A 27,105-nucleotide genomic window follows, 5' to 3' on the forward strand; every position below is an offset into this window, starting at 1 on the left:
ATTTCCATGCACCTCGCAGTGGGGAAGGACCCTGGTGAGGCTCTGTCTACCACAAGAGGGTATCGATTCCGTACCCGGTGTATATATAGTACTGTACCTGTAGAAAGGCCCCACAGAAACAGTTGCCTACTTGTGGTCGACGGGTTTGCTCGGCCACACAGATCGGGGTTAAGTAGCAACAAAAACTTAGTAGCTGTCTTGCAAATCATCTATAGTTCACTTACATTAACTTGGCCCAGATTTTCGTCCTTTTGAAGCTTATAATACGTAGCTCAGTAGCAGAGAAGGAGAATACAAAGGCTCTACATCCTTTTCATGGCACTTCTTCGTGACTAGCATCGTATTCTAGTATTAATATATCATTACAACTCAGCAATCAAGATAGAGATGAAAATTCTGGGCCACGTTAGTGTAAAAGTAGTATATAGTAGTAGTAGTAGTAGTAGTAGTTGTAGTAGCAGTATAGTCGTATAAGCAGTAGTAGTTGTAGTAGCAGTATAGTCGTATAAGCAGTAGTAGTAGTAGTAGCAGTAGTTGCAGTAGTAGTATTGATAGTAGTAGTAGCAGTATAGTCGTATAAGCAGTAGTAGTAGTAGCAGTTGTAGTAGCAGTATAGTCGTATAAGCAGTAGTAGTAGTAGTTGTAGTTGTAGTAGTAGTATTGATAGTAGTAGTAGCAGTTGTTATAGTCGTGGTAGCAGTAGTAGTAGTGGTAGGAGGAGCAGAGTAATAGACTAATAGTAGTAGTGGCAGTAGTAGTAGTAGTAGTTGTAGTAGTAGTAGTAGTACTCGACTAAATCTGACGGTGAGTTGAGAGGGGGAGGATAGTTGTGCATAGTAATGAAACAGCTGTAGTAGTAGTGGTGATGGCAGTAGTAGGCATTGAGCAGCACTCCCCTGCTCACAAACCAAGCAGTGAATTACCATCATCCTCAGTGACGCAGAACACAGGGTGGTTTGCCGTGCTGACGCCCGCCTCGTTGAACGCCCTCACGGTGACGCTCATGTTGGTGGCGGGGGGGAGGGAGACCAAATTCTTCTCCAGGTTCGTAGTGCTTGTCTCCCAGCGGCTTTCTGAGGACAAGGCAGTTTATAAGACGCCTCAATCCCGTATGTTAAGACAGTTTATAAGACCCTTCAATCCCGTATGTTAAGACAGTTTATAAGACGCTTCAATCCCGTATGTTAAGACAGTTTATAAGACGCCTCAATCCCGTATGCTAAGGCGGTTTATAAGATCCTTCAATCCCGTATACTAAGGCAGTTTATAAGACACTTCAATCCCGTATGTTAAGGCAGTTTATAAGACACCTCAATCCCGTATGCTAAGGCAGTTTATAAGACCCTTCAATCCCGTATGTTAAGACAGTTTATAAGACGCCTCAATCCCGTATGTTAAGACAGTTTATAAGACCCTTCAATCCCGTATTCTTAAATTATTCTTGTTGTCCTCTGATGATTTTTTTGATGTATTGGGAAAGAATTTGGTTTTTAAGACGTCATTGGAGACTTTTTCTTGTTTAATATACTCTTCCTTTTAACTGAGTATTCATGATTTTATTTTTAGTACACTCAGATTTTTACTTATATTTGAAAATGAAATCTGGTGGGAAAAAAAAGTTACCTGAAAGAAATTTGGAAGATGTTATTGCAGACTTTTTTTTTTTTTACCCATCAATACGATTTTTTCTCAGAGTTAATTAGATCACCTGGAGATAGCAAGAGTCATTTAAAACTACGCTCCTTTCACCTTAACTTGGCCTAGAAGTTCGTCCTTTTGCAGATTATTTCACGTAGCTCAATGGCCCAAAATTAAAAATAAATACTATTGCTCTACATCCTTCCCACAGCTCTTCTTCATGACTAGCACCATATCCTAGTGTTACTACCTCGTTACATCTCAATATTCATAATGGAGAGATGGCAATTTTAGGCCAAGTAAGAGTGAAAGGAGTATAGAAAGGGCAACCACAAGAGATGCTGACGAATATCAAGCTAATTCCAGTATAAAACAACACAAAAACATCTAACTTTGACCTTATCCTATGACCTTGACCTCTGACTGGTTATTCTCAAAATCGACTCCCTTAATTCTTGGCTTATCCTGAACATTTCCACCAACTTTGACCTAAATCGGAGAAGGATTGTTTAATTTGAGCTTGTTTCTCTAAATATCTCTAAATACACACGCCTTCCTAAGCTGACCCTCAATCCTTCCAGTACGTTTGGTTAAAATAAAAACTGTTCGAGTTATATTGTTAGCACACACACACACACACACACACACACACACACACACACACACTTTTGCCACTCTATATATGTCGAACACCACACACACACACACACACACACACACACACACACACACACACTTTTGCCACTCTATATATGTCGAACACCACACACACACACACACACACACACACACACACACACACACACACACACACACTGTCACATACTGGCAGAGGTGTACTGGTAGGTAGTGGGTGTAGCGAGAACACTGTAGCCGTCGACGGGGGCCAGGACGCAGTGTGTAGGAGGGGGCGACCACCACACCCTCAAGCTGCCCTCCCCCGAACCACGGCACGACACCCCAGCAGGAGGACACAGTGGAGCTAATCCAGAAGGTGGCATTAAATGAAAAAATAAATAAATACACACTGGCTGATTGATTGAGTGAGTGAGTGAGTGATTGAGTGAGTGAGAGAGTGACTGAGTGAGTGAGTGAGTGATTAACCGACTGATTGACTGAGTAATTGAGTGATTTATATTAACAAGAAATTACCATACACGACTGTCAAAAGTAAACGTGATCGAGGGTATGAATATCTGACTGGGAAAGATTACGAGAAAGATGGAGCACATTTCTGCAGTTACTGAGGAGCGAAAAATGGGAAGATGAAGTGAAAAAGAAAAAGGGACCAAGAAAGAAAGATGGCTGTTGCTCTGAAGGCCTTAGTAGAGTACAGAAGAGGAACTACTACTGTTACTACTATCACTACTACTACTACTACTACTACTACTGCTACTGCTGCTACTACTACTACTACTCCATCTCACCATCCGATTTAGTGGCATCAACAATTCTAGGTGAGGATAAAGGTCCCTGCCCAGCTTTGTTAAACGCCCTCACTGCTACTTCATAAAGAGTTCCAGCTGTCAGTCCTCTCACTTCATATTGCTCAACCACCTCCCCGTCATCTGTGAAAAGAAGCATTATTATTGTTATTGTTGTTGTTGTTATTATTATTATTATTATTATTATTATTATTATTATCATCGTCACGCACTTCGTATTATTTAGCTATTTCACCGTCATCTGTGAAAAGAATTATTATTACTATTATTTTTATTATCATTATTATATTGCTGGTTCTTTGAAAGCAGTGATAAGAAACAGGGAAGTGAGCATGGAAGTGAAAAAGTTACTACATGACAGTATTGTGATACCAACTCTAACGTACGGAAGTGAAGCTTGGACGTTGTTGGGAGGACACAAGTCAAGAGTGAGAGCAGTGGACATGAGTTATTTAAGAAGAGCCTGTGGAGTCACGTGGAGAGACAGGCTGACGAATCAGGATATAAAGGAGCGTTGTGGTGTGGATGTGGATGTGATAGGAAGCGTTATGAGGAACACACTGAGGTGGTTTGGCCATGTGGAGAGGATGGAGGGCGAAAGACTGACGAAGAGAGTGTATGTGAGTGAGGTGGAGGGGGGAAGAGGGAGGGGGAGGCCGAGGATGAGATGGAGGGATGGGGTGGAGAGGTATATGAGAGAGGGGGGTGTGAGTTGGGAGCAGGGCAGTGAAATGGCGGGGGACAGGGCGACTTGGAGGCGATTTGTTTGTGGCCACCCCAAACGGGATTGAGGCGTCTGGCAATAGATAGATAGATAGATTATTATTATTATTATTATTGTTATTGTTATTATTATTATTATTATTATTATTATTATTATTATTATTATTATTATTATTATTGTTATTATTATTATTATTATTATTATTATTATTATTATTATTATTATTATTATTATTATTATTATTGTCATCCACCCTTCACAGGATGATGGTGTCTGGCTATATATAGACAAAAAATCTGAAAACCCATAATGCATACCTGTAGCTGCTGTGACAGGCCTGGAAATAAATGTAGGCTGTCCTTGTAAATTCTGGCGCCTCAGAGCGACAGTGTAGCCTCGTAGGGCCCCGTTGGTGAGGTGTCTGAGGGGCGCCCGCCAGGTGACTAGCAGGGAGCGTGGACCCCCTGCTGTTACCTGCACGTCGCGGGGGGCTCCTGATGGCGCTGACGAAGTAAAGGGGAAGTATTACTGGAAGGTATACACACACCTAGGTCATTAAGTGTTATATCTTTACTTTGTAGGTATTTATGACAATGAGAAAAAAGGCTTAGTATATGTATAAGAGAATTAGAGAGACAGCTTACCCTCCTCAGTCGTGGTGAAGGTGCGTGTGTCTGAGGGCTGTGACACACCTAGGTCGTTGTGGGCCATGAGTCTGACTTCGTAGGTGTTGTGTGGAGTGAGGCCTGTCAGTACGTGTGAAGCCGCCCATTGCCCCACACTCACATTGCGTCCGTGTGCAGACCAGGAGTTCTCTTGGGCACCTAGACAAAGGAAGAAAATAGTGGTGGTAATAGTAGCAATAGTAGTAGCAGTAATAGCAGTAGTAGTAGTAGTAGTAGCTATCACAAGAAAAAATTCGTCGGGTACTTCGCTGCCAACTCTGACGATGGAAGATGCTGCATAAAATATTTTCCTGTGACTGCAATAATACTTTCGAATCAGATGGGGTAGCTAACACGACTACAAGCCACACTTCAGGTCATGGGTTTCTTCCAAGGCTCATTTCTTTGCAACTTCAAGGAAAAATGCCCCACAAGATAAGCCTAGGTTGGTAGGGCCCTTCCCAAAGATTTCGTGATAATTGTTCTATTGATGCTTGTGTTGGTGGTTTGTTCTCACGCCATTCGTGAGTGTGGAAGGGAAAGAGGGCATTGATGGTTTAGTTGGTGGGTTATCTATCTATTTAGTCATCTACCTGTCTGTCTATCTATCTAGCTATAAGTCTGTCAGTCTACCCATTTATCTATCTATCTATAGAGAGATGCCTTAATCCCAGAAGTTGTGGCCACAAAGAAATTGCCTTCACGTTACCCTGCCCTCCACCATCAAATTGTCTTCCCTCCACTTCACACCATCCTCACTCATATACCACCCCACCCCATCAAATACCCCTCCACCCCATCCCATACCTCTTCACCCCATCCCATACCTCTCAACCCCATCACATCCCTCTCCACCCCATCATATACCTCCCCACCCCATCCCATACCTCTCCACCCCATCCCATACCTCCCCTCCCCATCCCATACCTCTCCACCCCATCGCACACCTCCCCACCTCATCAAATACCTCCCCACTCCATCCTAATTGCAATATACCTTTCATTTACCTTTATACTGAATGGTGACGGCTGCTGGTTGGGGGAGGGTCCACGAAACACGAACGGACCTGCTTCCCACTTCGGATATTTCCACCCTCCCTGGGGGGGTCGGCGGTTCTGTGAGAGAGAGAGAGAGAGAGAGAGAGAGAGAGAAAAGATAGAGAGAGAGAAATAAAAAAAAGAACATTATTATAAGCACTGGGTAAGAAATGCAAGTTAAAATTACGCGATAAGAAGCATCATCATCATCATTATCATTATCGTCATTATCATCATCATCATCATCATTATCGTCATTATCATCATCATCATCATCATTATCGTCATTATCATCATCATCATCATCATAATAATCATCATCATAGTTTTCGTCTTCATCATCATCATCATCATCATTACCATCATTATCATCATCATTATCCCGACCGCTCTTCCCACCCTAAGATAGGATTAGGTAGGGTCCAGAGAGCAAGGAGAGAGAGAGAGAGAGAGAGAGAGAGAGAGGGAGGAAGAAATCGCACTCCCAATGAAATTAATCACACAATTTCCGTTCAAATCAGCAAAGACAAAAATTACAGAACTAGAAACACTTCCAATGAATAAAAAATAAAAACATAAACTTTTCTGATATTCAAATCTTTAAACACTGTCGTAGGTGTGACAGGTGAGTTATTAGCACCTTTTCTTTACCGATTTATTTTGAGTATTAAGCCTGAAATGTCTTTGTGTGATTTATTGGGTTTTAAAATACTGTACACATACTTTGCATCAGAGGGGAATACTGTGGTGTGTTGTGCAGAATAAGTCGCTAAAGAAGATATATTACGGAATCTTCAAAGTTGCTTGATTACCGCCCATTTTTGCGTGGAATATCGCTGAATCCCTTCACTCTGATTACGTCCTCCACCAGACGGTTTTTACTTATGAAAGGTGTATGGTAGTAGTAGTAGTAGTTGTAGTAGTAGTAGTAGTAGTAGGGGCCGTAGTAGTTGTTGTTGCTGCTGTTGTAGTAGCAATAATAGAAGTAGCAGCAGTAGTAGTTGTTGTTGCTGTCGTTGTAGTAGCAGTAATAGAAGTAGCTGCAGCAGCAGTAGTAGTAGTAGTAGTAGTCTTTCATTTATGCAACAGGTCAGCTCTGGAACTGTCTCCCTCTGTCTGTATTTCCTGCTGCCTATGATCTCCAGTCTTTCAATCGCAGTGTGTCCAGGATCTCAAAATGATCGGATCTTGAATTTGGCTCTCTATTGTATTTTGTTTTTCTCTTGGAGGGAACTGTTACTGCAGGCTCATGGCCTTTGGTTCCTTCTTTCTCGCATAAAAAAAAAAAAAGTAGTATAGAAGTAGAAGTAGTAGCGGATTCAGATGCATCTGACACGTGAACCCAGTGGACTGCAGGCTGAAGTTGTCCTATTAATACGGCCCACCATCCTCTTTTCGGGGGATAGGAAGGGGCCTGAGGGACGTTTGTATAATCTGTGCTACCACGTGAAGGCGTCCCTCTTCAGCAACGATTTAAAGACAAATGGTTAACTATGTCCACATCTAACCACGTAATTGGGTACCTCTCACCTTAGCAAAGAAAATCACCTGTTTGTTTTGAGAATATAAAAAAAACAGCATCCTTGGTCTGCAGGGGTTAAAACTACATATACTCGGAATAATTTTACCTGGTCTATAATTTAGCGTATATAATGAGCACCTGTTAATTATGAGAACCGTATTATTAAACTGTGAGACCAGGTTTATTACGGTAATTTTAGAAACAGTTTTATTAGGTGTGGGTAGGTGTGTGCCGCGTTGCTGGTGGTGGTGGTGGTGGTGGTGGTAGTAGTAGTAGTGGTGGTGGTGGTGGTGGTAGTAGTAGTAGTAGTGGTGGTGGTGGTGATTGTAGTAGTAGTAATGGGAATAGTAGTAGTGGTGGTGGTGGTGGTGGTGGTGGTGGTGGTGGCAATTAGTAGTAGTAGTAGTAGTAGTTGTTGTTGTTGTTGTTGTTGTTGCTACCCCAGACTCATGTGAACGTAAGTCCAGTGGACAAAGGGCTGAACTTTCCTTTCCTGCAGTCCAGCATCCTCCTTTCAGGGGATAGAGAGGTAGTTCAGGGACGTATAAATGGGCAGTGGAGCCGTCCCAGTATAAATGTGCCACCACGGGAAGGCGTCCTCTTCAGTGCACGTTTCGGAGGTAATTCAGTTCCAAGGCAAAAAAAAATATATATATATACGTCTTATTATCCCTGCCACGCAAAGATAGGCTGAGGTTATGTATTCACTCATGTTTGCCTGTCTGTGTGCAAAATATCTCAAAAAGCTGCCATCGGATTTTAATGGAATTTGGTGGATAGGTGGCCATTGGGTCAAGGAAGAGTTGATTAGATTTTGAGGTGGATTCGAGTTTAGGAATAAATCAAAATCATAATTTTTATTGACATCGGAGGAGGTATGCCTTCTCTGAGATTTTTGAATGAGGCAGACTAAGACCGTAGACTAAATTATCTCCCCCAAAGACGCTGAACGGAGGCTGGTCTATTAATCATTCATCCTATTGACTGTGATGGAGGTATGCGCTCTCAGAGTTCATTGTAGTTCTCACTGAATGTTTAAATCCTTGAACCTGATGTGCTACTTAACATTTTGGTCCTGATGCCCTCCCGGACGATTTTATTCAGCTTAGAGGAGACTTTTCAAACAAGATGAGTTAATTTTTAGCATCAGCGAACTCCTTTACCAGTCGGCTGCTTTCCTAAACTGAATAAAATCGTCAGTATATATGAGGAATATGATAAATAAGATAATCGTCCTTGAATTAAATAGGTCGACCAGTAACTCCCGAAAATAGGGACCTGTCTGCTCCTTCGTACAGCTGGCCTCTGAAACACACAGAATTACAGAGCCTATGACGCTTGTTATAACTCAGTGTTCAAGATGGAGAGATGGCAATTTTAGGCCAAGGTGGAGTGAACGGGGTATAGTGGACCCTCCCATTTTAACACCAATACAGGTCTAATGAAACTTATTGTAGCTCAGAATTAGAGATAGAGAGATGGCAATTTTAGGCCAAGTTAGAGTGAGCAGAGTATAGTGACCTTTCCATATTGACAGAAACGCAGGTCTCACGAAACTCATCCCTCAGAATTAGATATAGACAGCAATTTTAGACCAAGTGAAGGTGAAGAGCGCATATGTAAACAGCCCAAAGCTCACCGATGACAGCACGAAACCCATACCTCAGAATTAGATATAGACAGCAATTTTAGACCAAGTGAAGGTGAAGAGAGTCTATGTAAGTAGCCCAAAGCCTCACCGATGACAGCCACCGTGTAGACTTGTGAATGTTGTCCGTGCGTATTGGTAGCCAGGCAGGTGTATGGCCCGGCATCAGAGGCAGTGACGCCCTTGATTTCCAACACCGTCCTGACAACATCTCCCACCACTGTGCTCTCCTCAACCACTGTCCTGAAAGGGAAGGTTTGAGTTATCTATCTTCCTGTCTATCTATCTGTCTGTCTGTCTGTCTACCTGTCTCTCTATCTATCTGTCTGTCTATCTATCTATCCGTAAATGTGAGTTGATTTTAGTGGTGTGAGGTGTTTTCTAGTGACTGTGAGAGGGAGGTTACCAGATGTGTGTCACCCTTACCTTGTCCATCCCACCATTCATCTATCTATCTACCCATCTACCTGTCTATCTATCTGTCTATCTATCTATCTCTCTCTCTCTATCTCTATCTATCTGTCTACCTATCTATCTGTCTATCTATCCGTACCTGTGACCTGATAATACCGGTGCGTGGTGTCGCTTCCAAGCCAATATGAGGTAATATCTATCGACTTACCTACCCACTTACCTGCCACCCTGTCTATCTATCTATCTATCTATCTATCTATCTATTCTTACCTGTGGCCTGATAATACCGGTACGTGGTGTCGCTTCCATGTTAGGGTGAGAGGGTGATCGCCAGTCGCCTCACACGTCACCCTCACCAGCTGTCCTGCATGCACTGTTACACGCCCTCCCTCCGTCACCACCCGCGCAGGAGCTGTTAATTCGGAAAAAAAAAAAATCACGTTACCCTTGCTGCTTCTCTCTCTCTCTCTCTCTCTCTCTCTCTCTCTCTCTCTCTCTCTCTCTCTCTCTATCTATCTATCTATCTATCTATCTATCTATCTCTATCTATCTATCTATCTATCTACCTATCTATCTGTCGTCAAACGCCATAATCCCGTAAAGGGTGACCACAGACAAATCATGTCACCCAGTCTTCTGCCATATACTTGCCCTCTCTCTCTCTCTCTCTCTCTCTCTCTCTCTCTCTCTCTCTCTCTCTCTCTCTCTCTCTCTCCAGGACTTTCAAAATCGACTGCACAAAACACATCTAAAAGGTAAACATGATCAAAAAGCTTCATTCTACTCACGAGGCTGCCAGGTAAGGGTCACAATTTAGCCTATTTTCTGTGGCACAAATTAACCCAAAAGTGCGCAAGGTTCCTCTCTGGGGGATTTTGACTGGATGGGCACTTAGCAGAACGTCCCTCTCCTATCGGCTCATAGTCAGGAAGTAGTAATGAAAACAACAACGATGGTAACCTCTAAAGAAATGAAGTTACACGTAATGGTCTTCCTAACTATGAATAAAAATAACATCAACAACACCACAACCACAATCACCACCACCACTAACACCACTACTGCCACCACCACCCAAACAACAACAACCTCAAATTAACAAAATAAAACTCTTACTAACCATGTACCGTGAGCTGTACAATGGTTGCCAATGGGTCCCCCACACCATTAGAGGCTCGACATTGGTACCATCCCCCGGTGTCTGGATTGATGCTGTGGAGGAGGAGAGACCCGTTGCTGGCCTGTGACACCCTCAATCCATCCACTACCACGGGCTGGAAATCTTGAGCTGCCTCGCCTGGGGAAATATAGTAAGATTAGTGGGGAAAATTCACCTATAAAACTTCATTTTCAATTCACTCATTTCTCTCTCGCGATTTTGATTTTGAGACCCGCTGTTTGCTACGAAATCTCAAACGTCTCGGAATGAATCGCTAAGGAAAAGGTGTTACGAACTACCCTTCCTCACCTGGCGCATTCATCCAGGTAATCACGGGCTTGGGATGACCTCGGGCACTGCAATCCAACACCACCGTTGACCCGACCAGTGTAGTTCCGCTCGAGGGCTCCACAATCCACTTCGGAGGCACCTTGAGTACAAATTAAAAGAAAAAAGGAAGGTTCATCATCTTCATCATCATATTCATCATCATCATCATCATCATCATCATCACCATCATCATCATCATCATCATCATTATCTTCTCTCACCTAAGGATGGATTGAGGTAGGATCCAGAGAGCAAGGATCTTAGAAGAAGGTGGTGCCAAGATGCTATGGTGCTTCCTATCTCACCTCGAATACGTCTCTCTCTCTCTCTCTCTCTCTCTCTCTCTCTCTCTCTCTCTCTCTCTCTCTCTCTCTCTCTCTCTCTCTCTCTCTCTCTCTCTCTCTCTCTCTCTCTCTCTCTCTCTCTCTCTCTCTCTCTCTCTCTCTCTCTCTCTCTCTCTCTCTCTCTCTCTCTCTCTCTCTCTCTCTCTCTCTCTCTCTCACCTTCACCCTGACAGTGGCCGTGTGGTTTGCAGTTGCAGCTGCATTGGCTGCCTTGCATGTGTACGACCCGGAGTGATGTTCCTGCAGCTTCGTAAACAGCAGTACCTGGGAAGTAAAAGTGGGTTATAGGAGCCTGAGAGTGTTAGAACCTATAGTAGTAGTAGTAGTAGTAGTGGTGGCAGTAGCAGTAGTAGTAGTGGTAGTAGTAGCAGTACCAGTAGCAGTAGTAATAGCAACGGTGGTAATAGTAGTAGTTGTTGTTGTTGTCGTCGTCGTCGTCCTCCTCCTCCTCCTCCTCCTCCACCTCCACCTCCTCCTCTTACTACTACTACTGTTGCTACTATTACCGCTACTACTACTACTACTACTACTACTGCTACTACCACCACTAATACTACTTCTACTACACTAATGCTACTACCATTGCCATCATTACTACAACCACTACCACAGTCTCCCACTAACCTACTTAGGTTGCAAAAGAACGAAAAATCTCCCCCAAGACAAAGTAAACAAACTCAGGTAAATCCATAAATCCTCCTCCCCACTCACGACCCACGATTTACCTTCGAGTAGGGATGGATCTGCTTGTTGTTGATGTCAGGGTCGTGCTGAAGAGGTCGTCCATCCTTCAGCCAATTAATGGTCATCGGGAGGTCACCGGAAATCACCATGCATGTCAGCTGTGTCCTGTCCCCCTCGTGCAAGTTGCTTCGGAACTGGAATGGCTCTATGGATGGGGGCTCTGTGGGATGGAGATTGAAGATGAGAGAGAGAGAGAGAGAGAGAGAGAGTCGCAAATTTCACTGGTCTATAACCTTATCATCCACACCTCTAACTTTTCCCATTAATAAGCTATAATTCATTGCTACTACAACATACGAGTGTGAGACTATGGTTTGGCATGAAAGAGGAAAGTCATGAGTAAGAGTAGTGGAGATGGGACTGTTAAGAAATGTGTGTGTGGAGTGTGGAGAGAGGATAGGACAAGGAGTAATGTGATTCACGAAAGATGTGGAGTACGGAAGCCTGTGGACACGAAAATAGAAGAGCGTGTGTTTAGATGGTATGGGCATATGGACAGTGGATGTGACAGGAGTGGTAAAAAGGGTACAACTGAGCCACTTTGAAGATGGATGAATGTGGTAGGCCTCGAAGAAGGTGGATAGATATGGTAAATGAGTGTGCAAGAAAGAATATAGGAATTAACGAGGCCTGGGAACTGACAAGCGATCGAGCTGGCAGGATGAACTTTGCGAGAAGTATATGACCAGGTTTGGCCCCCGTGACGCTCCTCGGATTAACTTTGACAGATAAGTGAATGTGAAGCTACGTAGGGAATGTTTCTGATCACACGTAAATAGATAAATAATAATATAAATAAATAGGCTCACTAATAAGAATATAAATTAATGAATAAATAGACTTACTGAGAACTTGCAGGAATGTGTGTGATGCGGCGGTCTGTCCCTGTCTCCCGGTCACTACACACGAGTACCTCCCGGCATCCTTGCGGTCTACCTTCTTTATAACCAGCGTCCCATTCGTCAGCACCTTCTGTCTGTGGAATGAACACTGATTAGGGACGCCTTCATGTGGTGGCATCGATATAACCAGGCGGCCCCACTGCCTGGCTATGCAAACGTCCCACGAAGGAAGATGGTGGACTGTAGAACTACAATTTTAGCCTCCAGTCCAACGGGTCCATATCCAGATGAGCCAAGCATTGCAGCTACTACTACTACTACTACTACTACTACTACTACTACAACTACTACTATTATTCTCTGCACTAAAGAAGGGTAAAGTAGGAATGCATATTTTACTTTAAGCAAGGAGAAAGAACCCAAGACTGATGACCTGCAAAAGTTGTCCCTCCAAAATAAACCTGAACAAAGAGAAAGCCAAATATTTTAAGACCCATTCATTTAGAGATGCTTAAACTCACTACGTTCTACAAGCTGGAGATCATAGACAGTGGGAAGACAAAATGAGCAAGTAAGTTTCTAATCTGACCATGTGCATAGAAGAAAGACTAAGGCCGCTTCCACACCAAGTACTTGCTGGTGAGGTGCGTATATCACACCCAAGCCCGCAAACATCCACGCCCTCAAGCTTCTGATATGGACGCACATTATGCTCCTATTCTTGATGGTTAAGGAATCGTCCTAACAATTCTTCCTTACCAACTTTTTTTTTTGGATACAGCTGGCTAATATCGTTTTGTACGTTATTTATTCAGAGTATGGTGATATTGGAGTAACTGGAGTAACACAGAAGACGGCAAGGTGTACTAAGCAAAATAAGTCACTTTGGAGGAGGTGTTAGGGAGCTTCCTTAGCGACGAGATTAAGTGTATTAAAAAGAAATTATGGGAGGTATTCCCGTAAGACAAGGAAGCTCCCTAACACCTTTTCCTTACCTGTTTATTCCTGCATGTGACCTTTTAACAATTGCATTGATCTTATTTATGCAATCTATGTCGATAATGCAAGTAAATAAATATGATACAAAAACCTGGCATGGCGTAAAAGGCAAAATAAATCGCCAAGGAAGAGGTGTTAGTAAGCTTTCTCACTCTACTAGAACAAGGACCTAAGTGGACGCTGGATGGGGCCGTCCTCTTACCTAAGTGACGCTGCAAGGGTCCTGCCTCTTACCTAAGTGACGCTGGAAGGGTCCTGCCTCTTACCTAAGTGACGCTGGAAGGGGTTGTCCTCTTACCTAAGTGACGCTGGAAGGGGTTGTCCTCTTACCTAAGTGACGCTGGAAGGGGTTGTCCTCTTACCTAAGTGACGCTGGAAGGGGCCTGCCTCTTACCTAAGTGACGCTGGAAGGGTCCTGCCTCTTACCTAAGTGACGCTGGAAGGGTCCTGCCTCTTACCTAAGTGACGCTGGAAGGGGTTGTCCTCTTACCTAAGTGACGCTGGAAGGGGCCTGCCTCTTTCCTAAGTGACGCTGGAAGGGGACTGTCTCTTACCTAAGTGACGCTGGAAGGGGCCGTCCTCTTACCTAAGTGACGCTGGAAGGGGCCTGCCTCTTACCAAAGTGACGCTGGAAGGGGCCGTCCTCTTACCTAAGTGACGCTGGAAGGGGCCTGCCTCCTCTTCGCCAGGTAACAGAGGGTGCAGGATAGCCCCCAGCAGGACACCACAACTGCACGTCCTCCCCTGCCACGGACGACACGTTGGCCATGGCACGGACGAACGGCGGACCTGAAAAGCACGCCACGATAATAAGGACATTGCAGTGGGATTTAAGTAAGAAAATAAAGAAAGAAAGAAAGAGACTCAAGGACATGTAAGAATGTGTGATGCGGCCGTCTGCCCCTGTCTCCTGGTCACTCCCCCTTCCCTCCCTCTCTCTCTCTCTCTCTCTCTCTCTCTCTCTCTCTCTCTCTCTCTCTCTCTCTCTCTCTCTCTCTCTCTCTCTCTCTCTCTCTCTCTCTCTCTCTCTCTCTGATACACGGAAGAAACACATTGAAATACAGGACCTTTTCACCCTATATCATATCACTAGAAATACATAATGCTACAAGATACAGAATATTTTGTAGCCAGAAATACTAGCTAAAGGGAGCCATCTGTCTCAAGAATTTGTTTATTTGTATCAACATTTAACTCGAGTGGATCTTTACAAATTATGATAGGTGTACAGTCGCAATCAAAAGTTCTGTCGTCAACTCAGTCTTTTCTTTCTTCGGATTTCGAAAATAAATATAGGTAATGAGAAACAGATTATTGTTATTATTTTTTTTTTTTTTTCAAAGTTCATGGAGATCAAGGCAGGACTGGCGACAGGACTTTTGTTGGCTACTGTACACTCAAAGAAAAAGTAAAAATGAAAATAAATCGTTTAAGAAAAGGTGCTAGGAGGCTTTACCTTGAACTTGACCATGACCTTGACCTTGACATTGACCTTATCCTTGACCTTGACCCTTGACCTTGATCCTTGACCCTTGACCCCTGACTTTGACCTTGATCTTAAGCTTGACCTTGATCTTAACCTTAACTTTGACCTTGAACTTGACCCTTGACCCCTGACCTTGACCTTGACCCTTTACCTTGTACGAGAACTGACCGTAAACGTTAAGGTGTACGGAGTGTGCCTGTGATCCATGGGTGTTGTGTCCCGTGCAGGTGTACGTGCCGCCCTCACGTACCGTCACGTCACTCAAATTCACGTGGCTCACAACCTCACCCAGGGCCGTACGTAGGCTCACCACGCTAAGTCTGGCGATGCACGTAGAGAGAAGAATCATTAAATTTAACAGTCTATCTGTCTATCTTTTCTGTCTGTCTATCTGTCTCTGTCGGTCGGTCTATCTATCATCTGTCTATCTATCCCTCTTATATCTATCTACCAACCTGTGTACAGATTGGTAGTTGTTGTTCACTTAATAACTATCTATTTATCTGTCTATCTATCTATCTATCCATCTATTTACCTATCTGTCTGCCTGTCTCTTTTCATCCACCCATCCATCAATCATTCATATAATCAATTAAGCTACTGTATCTATCCATCTGTCTACCTGTCTATCTATCAGTACATCTACCCACCTGTGTGAAGGAAGCAGTGGCTGGTGATCCCTCGTCCAGGTAATTACAGGTGGAGGTGACCCCGTGGCAGAGCACTTAAGTGACACTGACTCCCCAGGTGACACCGTCTGCTCACTGGGGGTGTAGCGGAGGCGAGGTGCGGACTCTGAAGAAGGGAAAGTGTTAGGAAGAGAAGTCATTGTGTGTGTGTGTGTGTGTGTGTGTGTGTGTGTGTGTGTGTGTGTGTTAACTAAAGGAGGGGCGCTGACTCTGTAGGGGAAGAAGTATCAGTAAGAGAAGATTTGTGTGTGTGTGTGTGTGTGTGTGTGTGTGTGTGTGTGTGTGTGTGTGTGTGTGTGTGTGTGTGTGTGTGTGTGTGTGTGTGTGTGTGTGTGTGTGTGTGTGTGTGTGTGTGTGTGTGTGTGTGTGTGTGTAGACAGACAACTTCAGCCTGCAGTCCACCGGGTTCACATGCATGTGAACCTAGAGTGGCAACATCAACAATTACAGTATGAGAGCAGCAGACCTGAGTGAGACATCGGAGCCTAAAAGATTTAATTCCTCAGTTGAGAATTACTTTGTTTCTACTACTACTACTACTACTACTACTACTACTATGACTACTACTACTATGACTACTACTACACACCTGGATGTACGTAGTGGTTGAGTCCTAGATCTCTTGATGGCCTCCGTAACCCTACTTCCTCCTTGCCCTCTGCCATGTCCCCAGCACCTTCCGCTCTCTGTGCAAAAAGGTAAACACAGAAGCTCTTATCAGTAAATCTTTATTAATGTATAGATAAATTCACACACACACACACACACACACACACACACAAAGTTATAGTTCTTTTTAATATAACTTCTAGCATTAAGCACAAAATTTCTTAATAAAAAAAGTCCCTATTTAAGGAGATTGCTGTACTGAGTTGTGAGTTAGATATATTAAACTTTGTGAATGGGTGTTTAAGTGTGAATGAACTGTGAAGTGTTGAGTCACCTGCATATGAATGAATGGGATTATGGGTGACAGATAAGAGATGATTAATATGAGTTAGGAATAGGGTTGGCGCCAGAACTGATCCTTGTGGCACGCCGTTGTTAATCGAGTGGAAATTGGAATATACATCATCTACTTTGATCTTTCTGTCGCTGAAGTATGAGGAAATCAGAGGAACAAAAGATGATAGGCCGTAGCGAGGGAGTTTGGATAGCAGGGAACGGTTCCACGCACTGTCAAATGCTTTAGAAATATCAAGGGCAACTGAATGAGTTTCTCCATGTTGATCAATTGACTGATGGATGGTATGAGCCAGGAGATTGAGTATGTCAACAGTGGAGCTTTTGTGGCGAGAACATACTGTCTATCACTAATTAAGTTGCTGGATTCAAGATGTTTAACTATGTGTTTATTAATTATAATCTCAAATACCTTACCAAGAGAAGATGTGATAGCTATTGGTCTCTAATCAGAGGGGTCAGAGGAACTTCCTTTCTTCGGAATTAGGTGGATATTAATTTCCTTCCATGAGTTAGAAAATGAAGAGGAGCGTATGCATAGTCTGAATAATTTGGTTAGAACAGGAGCACATTCTGGGGAACACTTTTCCAAAACAATTGGATGATTTCCATCTGGACCTGGAGCTTTGTTGGTTGGTAAGTTCCCTCCCTATCCCCCAAAAGGAGGAAAGTGGACTGAAGAAGAAGGGCAGCCCGCAGAGTTTTACTACTACTACTACTACTACTACTACTACTACTACTGCTACTACTACTACTACCTTTTCCATAGTTTCCTCCTGTGTATCTGGCTGCCTGAGACGTATATCATCATCATCATCACCCACGCTACTCGTCGTTGCTACGGGAGCGTATTCGACCTCGCGTTCTCTCGGCTCTCCAGCATGTCTCCTTACCACCGTCATCTGTTTAGAAAATTTCGTGCTGTTGGTATTGATATGTAAGTTGTTACTAGCACGGCCAAGATGAAGAAGAAGAAGAAGAAAGAGGAGGAGGAGGAGGAGGAGGAGGAGGACGAGGAATACGTGATCAGGGTGAAGTGGTTAACAATGGAACAATTTGCTGAACCGCTAAGCTAAGACTGGAACAAGCTGGAACAGTTTACTAAGCAGACTGGAACAATTTACTGACTACGAAGCTAACTCTGGAACAGTCTGGAACAATTTACTGACCTTATTTCCGTCGTCTGTGGAGAAGTGGTTGATGTCTTTGATGAATTGTTTTTTGTCTCCCGTAACACCATCCCATCTGCGAATTGTTTCGACAAAGTTTGCTTTAATAACAAGCATAATCATACTAAGACGTAACATGCAGAATAAATCGCTAGGGAAAAAGTGTTACATCTCCAAAGCCATTTATATCACGACCCTCTGACATTTCGATGGCAACCTACCCTTGTGTTTGATCCCACGGCCTTTCCCCCAGCGCTGTCGCAAATCCCACAGGTGTGCTTGGCTGTAATTTTGCCTCTGGGTTAATTTCGGTGCTTGAGTGTATTTCATCTGATTTCTTTAAGGCTGACTTCTGCAACTTCATTTTTGCCTTGAAGTCATGTAATTCATCTTCTGACATCCTAGAGAAAGAATCCTGCAACTTCTCTCCTGTCTTGAGGTGTTGTTCATCCTCCAACTTCCTCAAGACATCCTGCAGTTTAACTTCATCTTTATTATTCATTTTACTTTCCAGCTTTCTTGATAATGGGTCTTGTAACTTCAATCTCTCCTTGAATTGATACTCCTCATTCTTTGATTCCCTTAAGATTGAGTCCTGTAATTTGACATTATCTTTGTTTTGATTCTTTTTACTTTCCAACTTCCTTGAATATGGATCTTGCGACTTCAATCTCTCCTTGAATTGATGTTCCTCATTCTTCAACTTCCTTGAGATTGATTCCTGCAGTTTTACTCCATCCCTGGGTTGATGCTGGTTGGGTGAGGGTCGGTGGAGGCGTGGATGAGGTTGTGGATGAAGGAGACTCAGATGCTCAGGACAAAGAATCACTGCTTCATTTGAGAGGCTCCTGTTGCTCTCCACATCAACACAATCTGCAACACAAACAATGATATTAAACACGCATCATGAATTACTTTTTCTCACAACGTCAACACCATCTGCAACACAAAACAGTGATATCAAAAACATGTCAATGATTTTTTTTTTGCTCCGTACATCAACACAATCAATGCAATCTGCAACACAAACACGTATCAGAACAATGTCATTTATTACGTTTGCAACATCAACGCAATCTGCAACACAAACACTGATATTAACACCTGTCGATGATTAGCGAATTTTTGCCTTGGGTGAAAGTGATATTTGTGCAATACTATTATCCTTCTCCTGATAACCATAAAGCACCACTACCGTACAAGTGATGATGATGATGATGATGATGATGATGATGATGATAATAATAATAATAATAATAATAATAATAATAATAATAATAATAAAAACGATGACAATGGTGATGATGAGGAGGAGGACGACGACGACGACGATGATGAAGAAGAAAAAGAAGAAGAAAATAACGATGACAACAACGAAGATGACACTGACGGTAACGGTGACGATAAGAGAGAGAGAGAGAGAGAGAGAGAGAGAGAGAGAGAGAGAGAGAGAGAGAGAGAGACTTGGCAGAGGGCACACAATAATATGGGAGACTCTATATCGCGAACAATGGCCGCTCTCTGGAAAATATCTCCCCCTGTGATTCACCTGGGCTCTTATTAGTGTGTGTGTGTGTGTGTGTGTGTGTGTGTGTGTGTGTGTGTGTGTGTGTGTGTTTCTGTCTCTGTCTGCGTGTGTGTGTGTGTGTTTCTGTCTCTGTCTGCGTGTGTGTATGCATGTATGTTTCTCTGTCTCTGTCACTCTCTATCTCTCTGTCAATCTATATATCAGTCTGTATACCACTTAATCAAATACCGGTAATCACTCAACACCTATCTATCTACATCCATTAATCTACCTATCTATCCGTCTATCTATCAGTCTATCTATCTTACACATACACTCTTTTCGCTCTTTCCCTACCTAGTTTTCTTTATAATCACAACAATCTTCAATTCCTTGTTAACTCCTAGCACATAATTCTCAGAACTTCCTTCCTCTCTTAAGCCCCCTTTGTCTGGCGTTCTATATATACAGGCTCTGAACACACACACACACACACACACACACACACACACACACACGTCACTATGTTTTCTATCGCCAGTCAGTCACGTACGAATCCCAAGTTCTGTGGTATCCTTGGCCCTTGAGTCAAATAACCAAATATTAGAATTTGTTTAAGCCAATTACTCCGCCAGTGATGTTAGGCAGAAGTTATATTCACCTGTGTCTGTGTTCAAAATATCTCAAAAAGTTATCATCGGATTTCCATATAATTTGGTGGACAGGTAGGCAGTGGGTCAAGGAAAAGTTGATTAGATTTTGAGGTGGATCCGGGATAAATTGTAACATTTATTGGTGTTGGTGGAGGTGTGCACTCTCTAGATGTTGTGTAACAGGGCGGACGAACACCGTAGAATTAGCTATGTGAGATCGTAAAAGTATTCGTCTGGTAGGATAGAGGTGAACGTAGAGGTGTATATCAAGATTCTATTTTTTTTTTTCTTTTTTATACAACAGGTCAGCTCTGGAACTGTCTCCCTCTGTCTGTATTTCTTTCTTTCTATGATCTCCAGTATTTCAAACGCAGTGTGTCCAGGCATCTCGAAATGAACGGATCTTGAATTTCGCACTTTATTTATTTATTTATTTATTTTTTCTTTTGAAGGAACAAATTGCGGGCTCCTAGCCTTTGGTCGCTACTTCCTTGCACGAAAGAAAGATGCAATATGTACATTATATCGCTAAGGAGAAGTTGCCACGAGGTCTCCAAGGGCACTAGACTTGAGGAGACAATGGGAAAAATCACTCAGAAAGAAGCTGGGGGGAGGAAGGTGAGAAAATAAGGCGTATTTATCAAGGGTTGTGTTCAGGTGTGGTTGGGAAGCTTACTAACACCTAACACCTTTTCCTTACCGATTTATTCCTGATGCTATTCCGTTACTGTATTCTTTTCTGTTTTTCGTGCAATCTCTCTCGACATTAAAACGATATAAGAAGCAAAAAAAAAAAAAAAGAGGATTGTAATAGGTAGTCTGAAAAATAAATCGCAGAGGAAGAAGTGTTAGGGAGCCCCCTCACCCGACGAGAATACGCGCCCAAGGCTGGTATTATTGTCGGGTAAGGAAGCTTCCTAACGTCAATTCCTTACCGATTTATTTTTCGAAACGGGTGACTACTATAGTTTTGTGCTATTCATGCAGAGTATGGTGATATTAGAATGATTTAAGTAACACAGAAGAGGACGGCAAGGTGTAATAAGCAAAATAAGTCGCTCAGGAAGAGATGCACAGAAAAGGACGGCAAGGTGTAATAAGCAAAATAAGTCGCTTAGGAAGAGATGCACAGAAGTGGACGGCAAGGTGTAATAAGCAAACTAAATCGCTTAGGGAGAGGTACACAGAAGAAGGGGGCAAGGTGTAATAAGCAAAATAAATCGCTTAGGAGGGGGTACACAGAAGAGGACGGCAAGGTGTATATAATAAGCAAAACAAATCGCTTAGGAAGAGGTACACAGAAAAAGGGGGCAAGGTGTAATGAGGAAAACAAATCGCTTAGGAAGAGATGTTAGGGAGTTATCCGATGAAAATACGGGGGGGTTCAAGGGCGCGAGGGATCAAAAGGAACTCTTAATTAAACATATGCTCCAGGGGTTCAACATTTACTGGGAGCTGGGCAAGGTAACGGGACCACGGAACAATATGCAATCAGGACATTTTCTCTGTGAGTGGCCGAGTCAAACACGTGTATTGTTTGGGTGAGCTTTGTTGAGTGAGCTTTGTTGGGTGAGCTTTGATGAGTGAGCTTTGTTGGGTGAGCTTTGATGGGTGAGCTTTGTTGGGTGAGCTTTGATGGGTGAGCTTTGTTGGGTGAGTTTTGTTGCGTGAGCTTTATTGGGTGAGCTTTGATGGGTGAGCTTAGTTGGGTGAGCTCCGTGAGGCTCTGGGGACGGACGCAAACAGATACACACATGCATACATACATGTAAGCATAGATGCATACATACATATACATAGAGAGAGAGACAGACAGACAGACAGAGACAGAGACAGAGACAGAGAAAGACAGACAGACAGACAGGCAGACAGACAGGTAGACACACACACACACACACACACACACACACACAGTAGGGGGGGAGCGTCAATAGAGTGAGGGGACGGTAGTGAGTGGGTGCCTGACCGCCCTGGCCTGGCGTGGAGAGATAACGCTCCCTCCCTTCACATACACAAGGCCAGGGGGATTTCCTAACACCCCTTCCTTAGCGATTTATTCTGCACACCTCCCTTTGCAGACACACGAGACACAAGCCATATTCGCAGCGCCTATTCCTCAATTATTTATTTTGCATACGTCCCTTTTCGGACACATGAGATACATGTTTTTTTCGCGACGCCTTTTCCTCAGTGATTTACTTAGCATTCGTACCTTTGCATGCACAGGAGGCTCACACTATATTCCTAAGACCTCTTTCTTAGCGATTTATTTTGCATACGTCCCTTTTCAAGACACATTTTTGGATATTTCTCAGCACCTCTTTCTAACCAGTTTATTTTGCATGTGACGCATCAACATCCTATTAAATTATATTGAGTGTGTGTATCCGGGCGCTCCACCACCCACTTGTATCGGTGCCACCACGTGAAGGCGTCCCTCTTCACTGTCAATATCACACAAAATACCCGCCACTGGAACAACAAAACATTACCCTCCACTATTTAATATTTTCTTTATACAAGGAAAAAGGAACCAAAGGCCACATGAGGGCAAGATTGTTCCCTCTAAGAAAAAACAAAAACAAGATGAGAGGGAGCCAAGTTGAAGGGCAACAGAATCAAATTAGGAAGTTTATATGATTGTAGCTCCTAATTCATCTATATCGTATGAGGTATTGGTAATTTAAGTAGCCAATACATACATACATACATATATACATACACCCATACATACATACATACATATATTCATACACCCATACATACATACATACATATATACATACATACATAAAAACTCAGCACTGCCCATAGAGAGAAGGATCCCTATTTTAAAAGCCATCTTCATGAATGTAGCCTGTGTAATATAGAACGTGAGTGGATTGTGTGTGTGTGTGTGTGTGTGTGTGTGTGTGTGTGTGTGTGTGTGTGTGTGTGTGTGTGTGTGTGTGTGTGATATAAACTGCAAAATGATATGGCAGTGAAAGAGGCTGACAGAAAGAAAATAATTGTAGGTCATGGTACTGAAGGGATTGAGTGAAAACAAATTACTGTATAAAGGAGGCTACAGTAGTGAAAGTTGGTTGACAGAAGAAATACATAAAAAAACAAACAAACTTCAGGCTACAGCACTTCAGGTCCAACTATTACAGAGTTTTTTGATGAATGGAGGACACCTGTAATCTGGCGTATGAATTATTTTTTTAGTTATTTTGTTTTCCTTTCTCCGTCTATCTAAAAATAAAGTCGACAGTAGAAGTAAAGTGCACTAGTCGATTTGGTAGTAAAGGTATGGTTGAAGGAAATATATTTTTCTGGTGTCAGAAAGGAAGTGGTGTCAGAGAGGAAGTGGTGTGAGAGAGGATATGGTGTCAGAATGTGGTGTCAGAGAGGATGTGGTGTCAGAAAGTGGTGTCAGAGAGGATGTGGTGTCAGAAAGTGGTGTCAGAGAGGAAGTGGTGCCAGAGGTAGTGGTGTTAGAGAGGAAGTGGTGTGAGAGAGGAAGTGGTGTCAGAAAGGAAATGGAGGCAAAGAGGAAGTGGTGACAGAGAGGATGTGGTGGCAGAGAGGAAGAGGTGTCAGAGAAGAATGAGATGTTATAAAAGGAATGGTAAAGTAAGAGGTTAAAGGAGGAAATAAAAAGTAAAGGATGATTTGGTAATAAAGGAACGAAAGAAATTTATATGATGAATAACGTCAGAGAAGAAATAATATGTAAAAAAAAAAATATCAGTAAAAGGACTTAATGGAGGAACTAAATTGTGCGAGAATAAATTAAAATAAGAAATAGTAATGCAAGGAGATTACAGAGGAAGTAAATTGTGAAAAAGAATAAATATATAAAAGAGATATTAGGTCAGGGAACTAACAGAAAAAAAAAACTAAGAAAAAAAGACACAGCTCAAAGACTCAACAAAAGAAATGCTAAGATTTGACAGAGGAGATAAATTGTGAGAGAGAATAAATCATAAAAAAAGACAGTACCAGGATTTAACAAAGAAAATAAACAGTGAAGGTTCAGTGAGCGAGAGAGCCCCACCAACCCAGTCTTGAACAATGGCATCGCTTTTCAACAATGGAGGGGGAAAAAAAAGAAATCAGTACAGATGGAGGGGACTGAATAAAACCCGATGCTGGGGGCTTGGTTTTCCATTAGAGTCTGTTGGTGGATGTGGATGGGTGTGGATGGGTGTTGGGTGGGCTTTAGGTGAGGTGTAGATGGGTTTGGTGGGCTGTTTGTGAGGTGTGGATGGGTGTTGGGTGGCCTGTAGGTGAGGTGTGGATGGGTGGATGGGTATGGAGAGTGTGGATGGGTGCTGGGTGGACTTTAGGTGAGGTATGGATGGGTGTTGGGTGGGCTGTAGGTGAGGTATGAATGGGTGGATGGGTGTGGAAGGTATGGATGGTTGTGTAGGGTGTGTGTGAAGGGTTGGTGTTGGATGGGTTCTCGTAGGCATGTGGATGGGCGAGTGTGAAGGGTGCAGATGGATGTGGAGGATGGGTGTTGGGTGTAGTGTGGATGGTAGGTGTGTAGGGTGAATGTTGGGAGGGGTGTGGATGATGTGGATAGGTGGATGTGGATGGATGTGGAGCATCTTAACAGAGGTGTGCATGGTAGCGGTATAAAGAGTGGTTGTGTATGGGTGTTGGGAGGGATGTGTAAGGCGGATGGTAGGCGTGGAGGGTGTGTGGGTGTGGAGGAATGTGGATGGGATGTCACTGAGAAAGGAAATGGTCAAGCACTTACACAAATGACACACTACTTGGGTTATCGTGGACATAAAAGGCTAATTCCACTGCAGTTAGCTGTATCATACCAGTTTATTTTTTAATGTACACTGTTAGTATTTTATGTTATTGTCCTGTAAATGGAGAGGACGGCGGTATTGCAGACTTATGTAGTAGTAATGGTAGTAGTAGTAGTAGTAATAGTAGTAGTAGTAGTAGTAGTAGTAGTAGTAGTAGTAGGAGTAGGAGTTGTAGCCCCAGGTTCATCTGAAATGTGAACCCAGTGGACTACAGGCTTAAATTTCCATCCTGCGGTCCACCATCCTCCATTTGGGGGATAGGGAGGGAACCGAGGGAAGTTTGTATGCCCAGGCAGCGGATCCACTCGGTCAAGTCGGTGCCACCACGTGAAGGCGTCCCTCTCCAGCACAAGCGTAATACTACTTGATGTTACTGTGCAGCGAATGCAAATGATTTCAATATTGCAGTTATAAAAGAAACATAGAAGAGAATATGATATTGTAGTATGTAGGTTAAGGTACGTGAAGATCTGCGGAATGTAGTGTGTGTGTGTGTGTGTGTGTGTGTGTGTGTGTGTGTGTGTGTGTGTGTGTGTGTGTGTGTGTGTGTGTGTGTGTGAGAGAGAGAGAGAGTAGAGGAGAGCAGAGCAGAGCAGAGCAGAGGATTAAGAGGTAAAGAAAGAGACAGAAAAAGTATCAAGACACAGAAAACAGGAAGAAGGTGGCGAGGGAGAGATCCAGTGCTAACGAAGGACTTACAGCTAATACCCTCAGCCTCGGGTGGTAGGTGGTGGCGACCATCATCCACTCACTTGATGTAGTGTTGCCTACTTTTTCCTTCGCCTTTATCCTTCTTATTCTGTCTGCCCATTTCCTTCTATTTCTCCCATCCTTCGTGTTCCTTCTTATTACTCTTCTTTCTACTTCAGGTGGCACTACACTGACTGGCAAGCCTAATGATTTAATGTAACCCAGAAAATCGTTTACAAAGCTGGGTGGTAACCATGTAACTAAATAACAGGGTGATGTGGTGCCTACTAAGATACCCCTGGACGGAAAGACGCAAATGCGGAGTCCATCCAGGAACAAGACCTCCACGCTCTTCCCCACTTTGGTTGACTGCACTGGAAGACCATGCATGGGTGATTGCTTGTCTGCGATTGATGGGTCTTCTCGGCCAAAATACCGGGGTTACTAAACAACAACAAATCCTCAGGTGGACAAAGCATTTTTATATTTCACAGGTGCCACGTAAAGATTATTATTATCATTATTATTATTATTATTATTATTATTATTATTATTATTATTATTATTTTGGGAGAAATTTGAGTGTGAAAGGGTTATTGAAGTTAATATATGAAGCCCCTCTAGTGGGAAAAGTATCTCGCAAGAAAAATAAAAAAGTGCAGAGTCTTGAGATGCTAGTCTCAAGGCTGAAGTCGACCTTGTTCATGGAAAGAAAAATTAATGAAGCCTGTGGACGAAGGGAAAAAAATGGAGGTATACCAAATCACTGAAGATAGATAGATAGATAGATAGAGTCAAATACAGATAGATAGACAGATAGATCAATACACTTCTGATTCCAGTTATCCTTTGCTTTCTCTCGTTGATATCTGCATTCTCTTCCACCACGCTCTCTCTCTCTCTCTCTCTCTCTCTCTCTCTCTCTCTCTCTCTCTCTCTCTCTCTCTCTCTCTCTCTCTCTCTCTCTCTCTCTCTCTCTCTCTCTCTCTCTCTCTCTCTATCTCACACACACACACACACAGCACCACCACCTCCCCACACACACAACCACCACACCCCCAACACAGCAGCACCTCCCACATATACCCCCAACTACCACACACACACACACCCACTCAACCTTTCCCCCACCCCTTACACACACACACACACACACACACACACACACACACACACAACCTCTCCCCCACACACACGCACACAACAATCAACCCTCCAGAAGCCGTGTGATGAGGCTTGATTAAATGTTTTCAGCTTATTTCGCAATCAAGCTGCTGGACACGACCAAGATGATTAAATGAGACTAAAAGCTACATAATTCGTCCTCCTTTAATATTTAGCCAGTCTCCTTGGCTTCACATTTCCCCCTGACTTAAGAATCTATTCATCTGTCTGTCTGTCTGTCTGTCTGTCTGTCTATCTGTCTGCCTTTCTGTCTGTCTATCTGTCTGTCTACTTGTCTGTCTGTCTATTTGTTTGTCTGTCTGTCTTTTTACATACCTGTCTTTATATCTACCTGCCTGCCTACCTGCCTACCCACTTACCTACCTATCTATCTGTGTCTATCTATCTATATCTATTTATCTATTTATCTACCTATCTGTATGTATGTACGCATGTATGTATGTC

The 27,105-nt window shown here is 43.1% G+C and overlaps 1 protein-coding gene across 1 annotated transcript in view; it reads right to left on the reverse strand.

Moving 5' to 3' along the window:
• Nucleotides 1-27,105, reverse strand: part of LOC145416494 (cell adhesion molecule Dscam2-like) — a 171,194-nt gene that overhangs the window by 15,322 nt on the left and 128,767 nt on the right. The window contains exons 3-21 of the mRNA XM_080285451.1: nt 18,040-18,691; nt 17,408-17,570; nt 16,276-16,372; nt 15,648-15,792; nt 15,166-15,317; nt 14,162-14,300; nt 12,516-12,646; nt 11,652-11,830; nt 11,086-11,190; nt 10,562-10,682; nt 10,214-10,390; nt 9,364-9,505; nt 8,771-8,922; nt 5,480-5,587; nt 4,452-4,631; nt 4,125-4,310; nt 3,066-3,206; nt 2,465-2,620; nt 924-1,073 (exon numbers count right to left, since the gene is read on the reverse strand). Coding sequence (XP_080141577.1) covers nt 924-1,073; nt 2,465-2,620; nt 3,066-3,206; nt 4,125-4,310; nt 4,452-4,631; nt 5,480-5,587; nt 8,771-8,922; nt 9,364-9,505; nt 10,214-10,390; nt 10,562-10,682; nt 11,086-11,190; nt 11,652-11,830; nt 12,516-12,646; nt 14,162-14,300; nt 15,166-15,317; nt 15,648-15,792; nt 16,276-16,372; nt 17,408-17,570; nt 18,040-18,691 — 3,276 coding nt within the window. The remainder of the gene's footprint in view (nt 1-923; nt 1,074-2,464; nt 2,621-3,065; nt 3,207-4,124; nt 4,311-4,451; nt 4,632-5,479; nt 5,588-8,770; nt 8,923-9,363; nt 9,506-10,213; nt 10,391-10,561; nt 10,683-11,085; nt 11,191-11,651; nt 11,831-12,515; nt 12,647-14,161; nt 14,301-15,165; nt 15,318-15,647; nt 15,793-16,275; nt 16,373-17,407; nt 17,571-18,039; nt 18,692-27,105) is intronic.

Source organism: Coenobita brevimanus, chromosome 106 (assembly GCF_032717465.1).
Source record: "Coenobita brevimanus isolate Jiangsu-jjx chromosome 106, ASM3271746v2, whole genome shotgun sequence".
Taxonomy (NCBI): domain Eukaryota; kingdom Metazoa; phylum Arthropoda; class Malacostraca; order Decapoda; family Coenobitidae; genus Coenobita; species Coenobita brevimanus.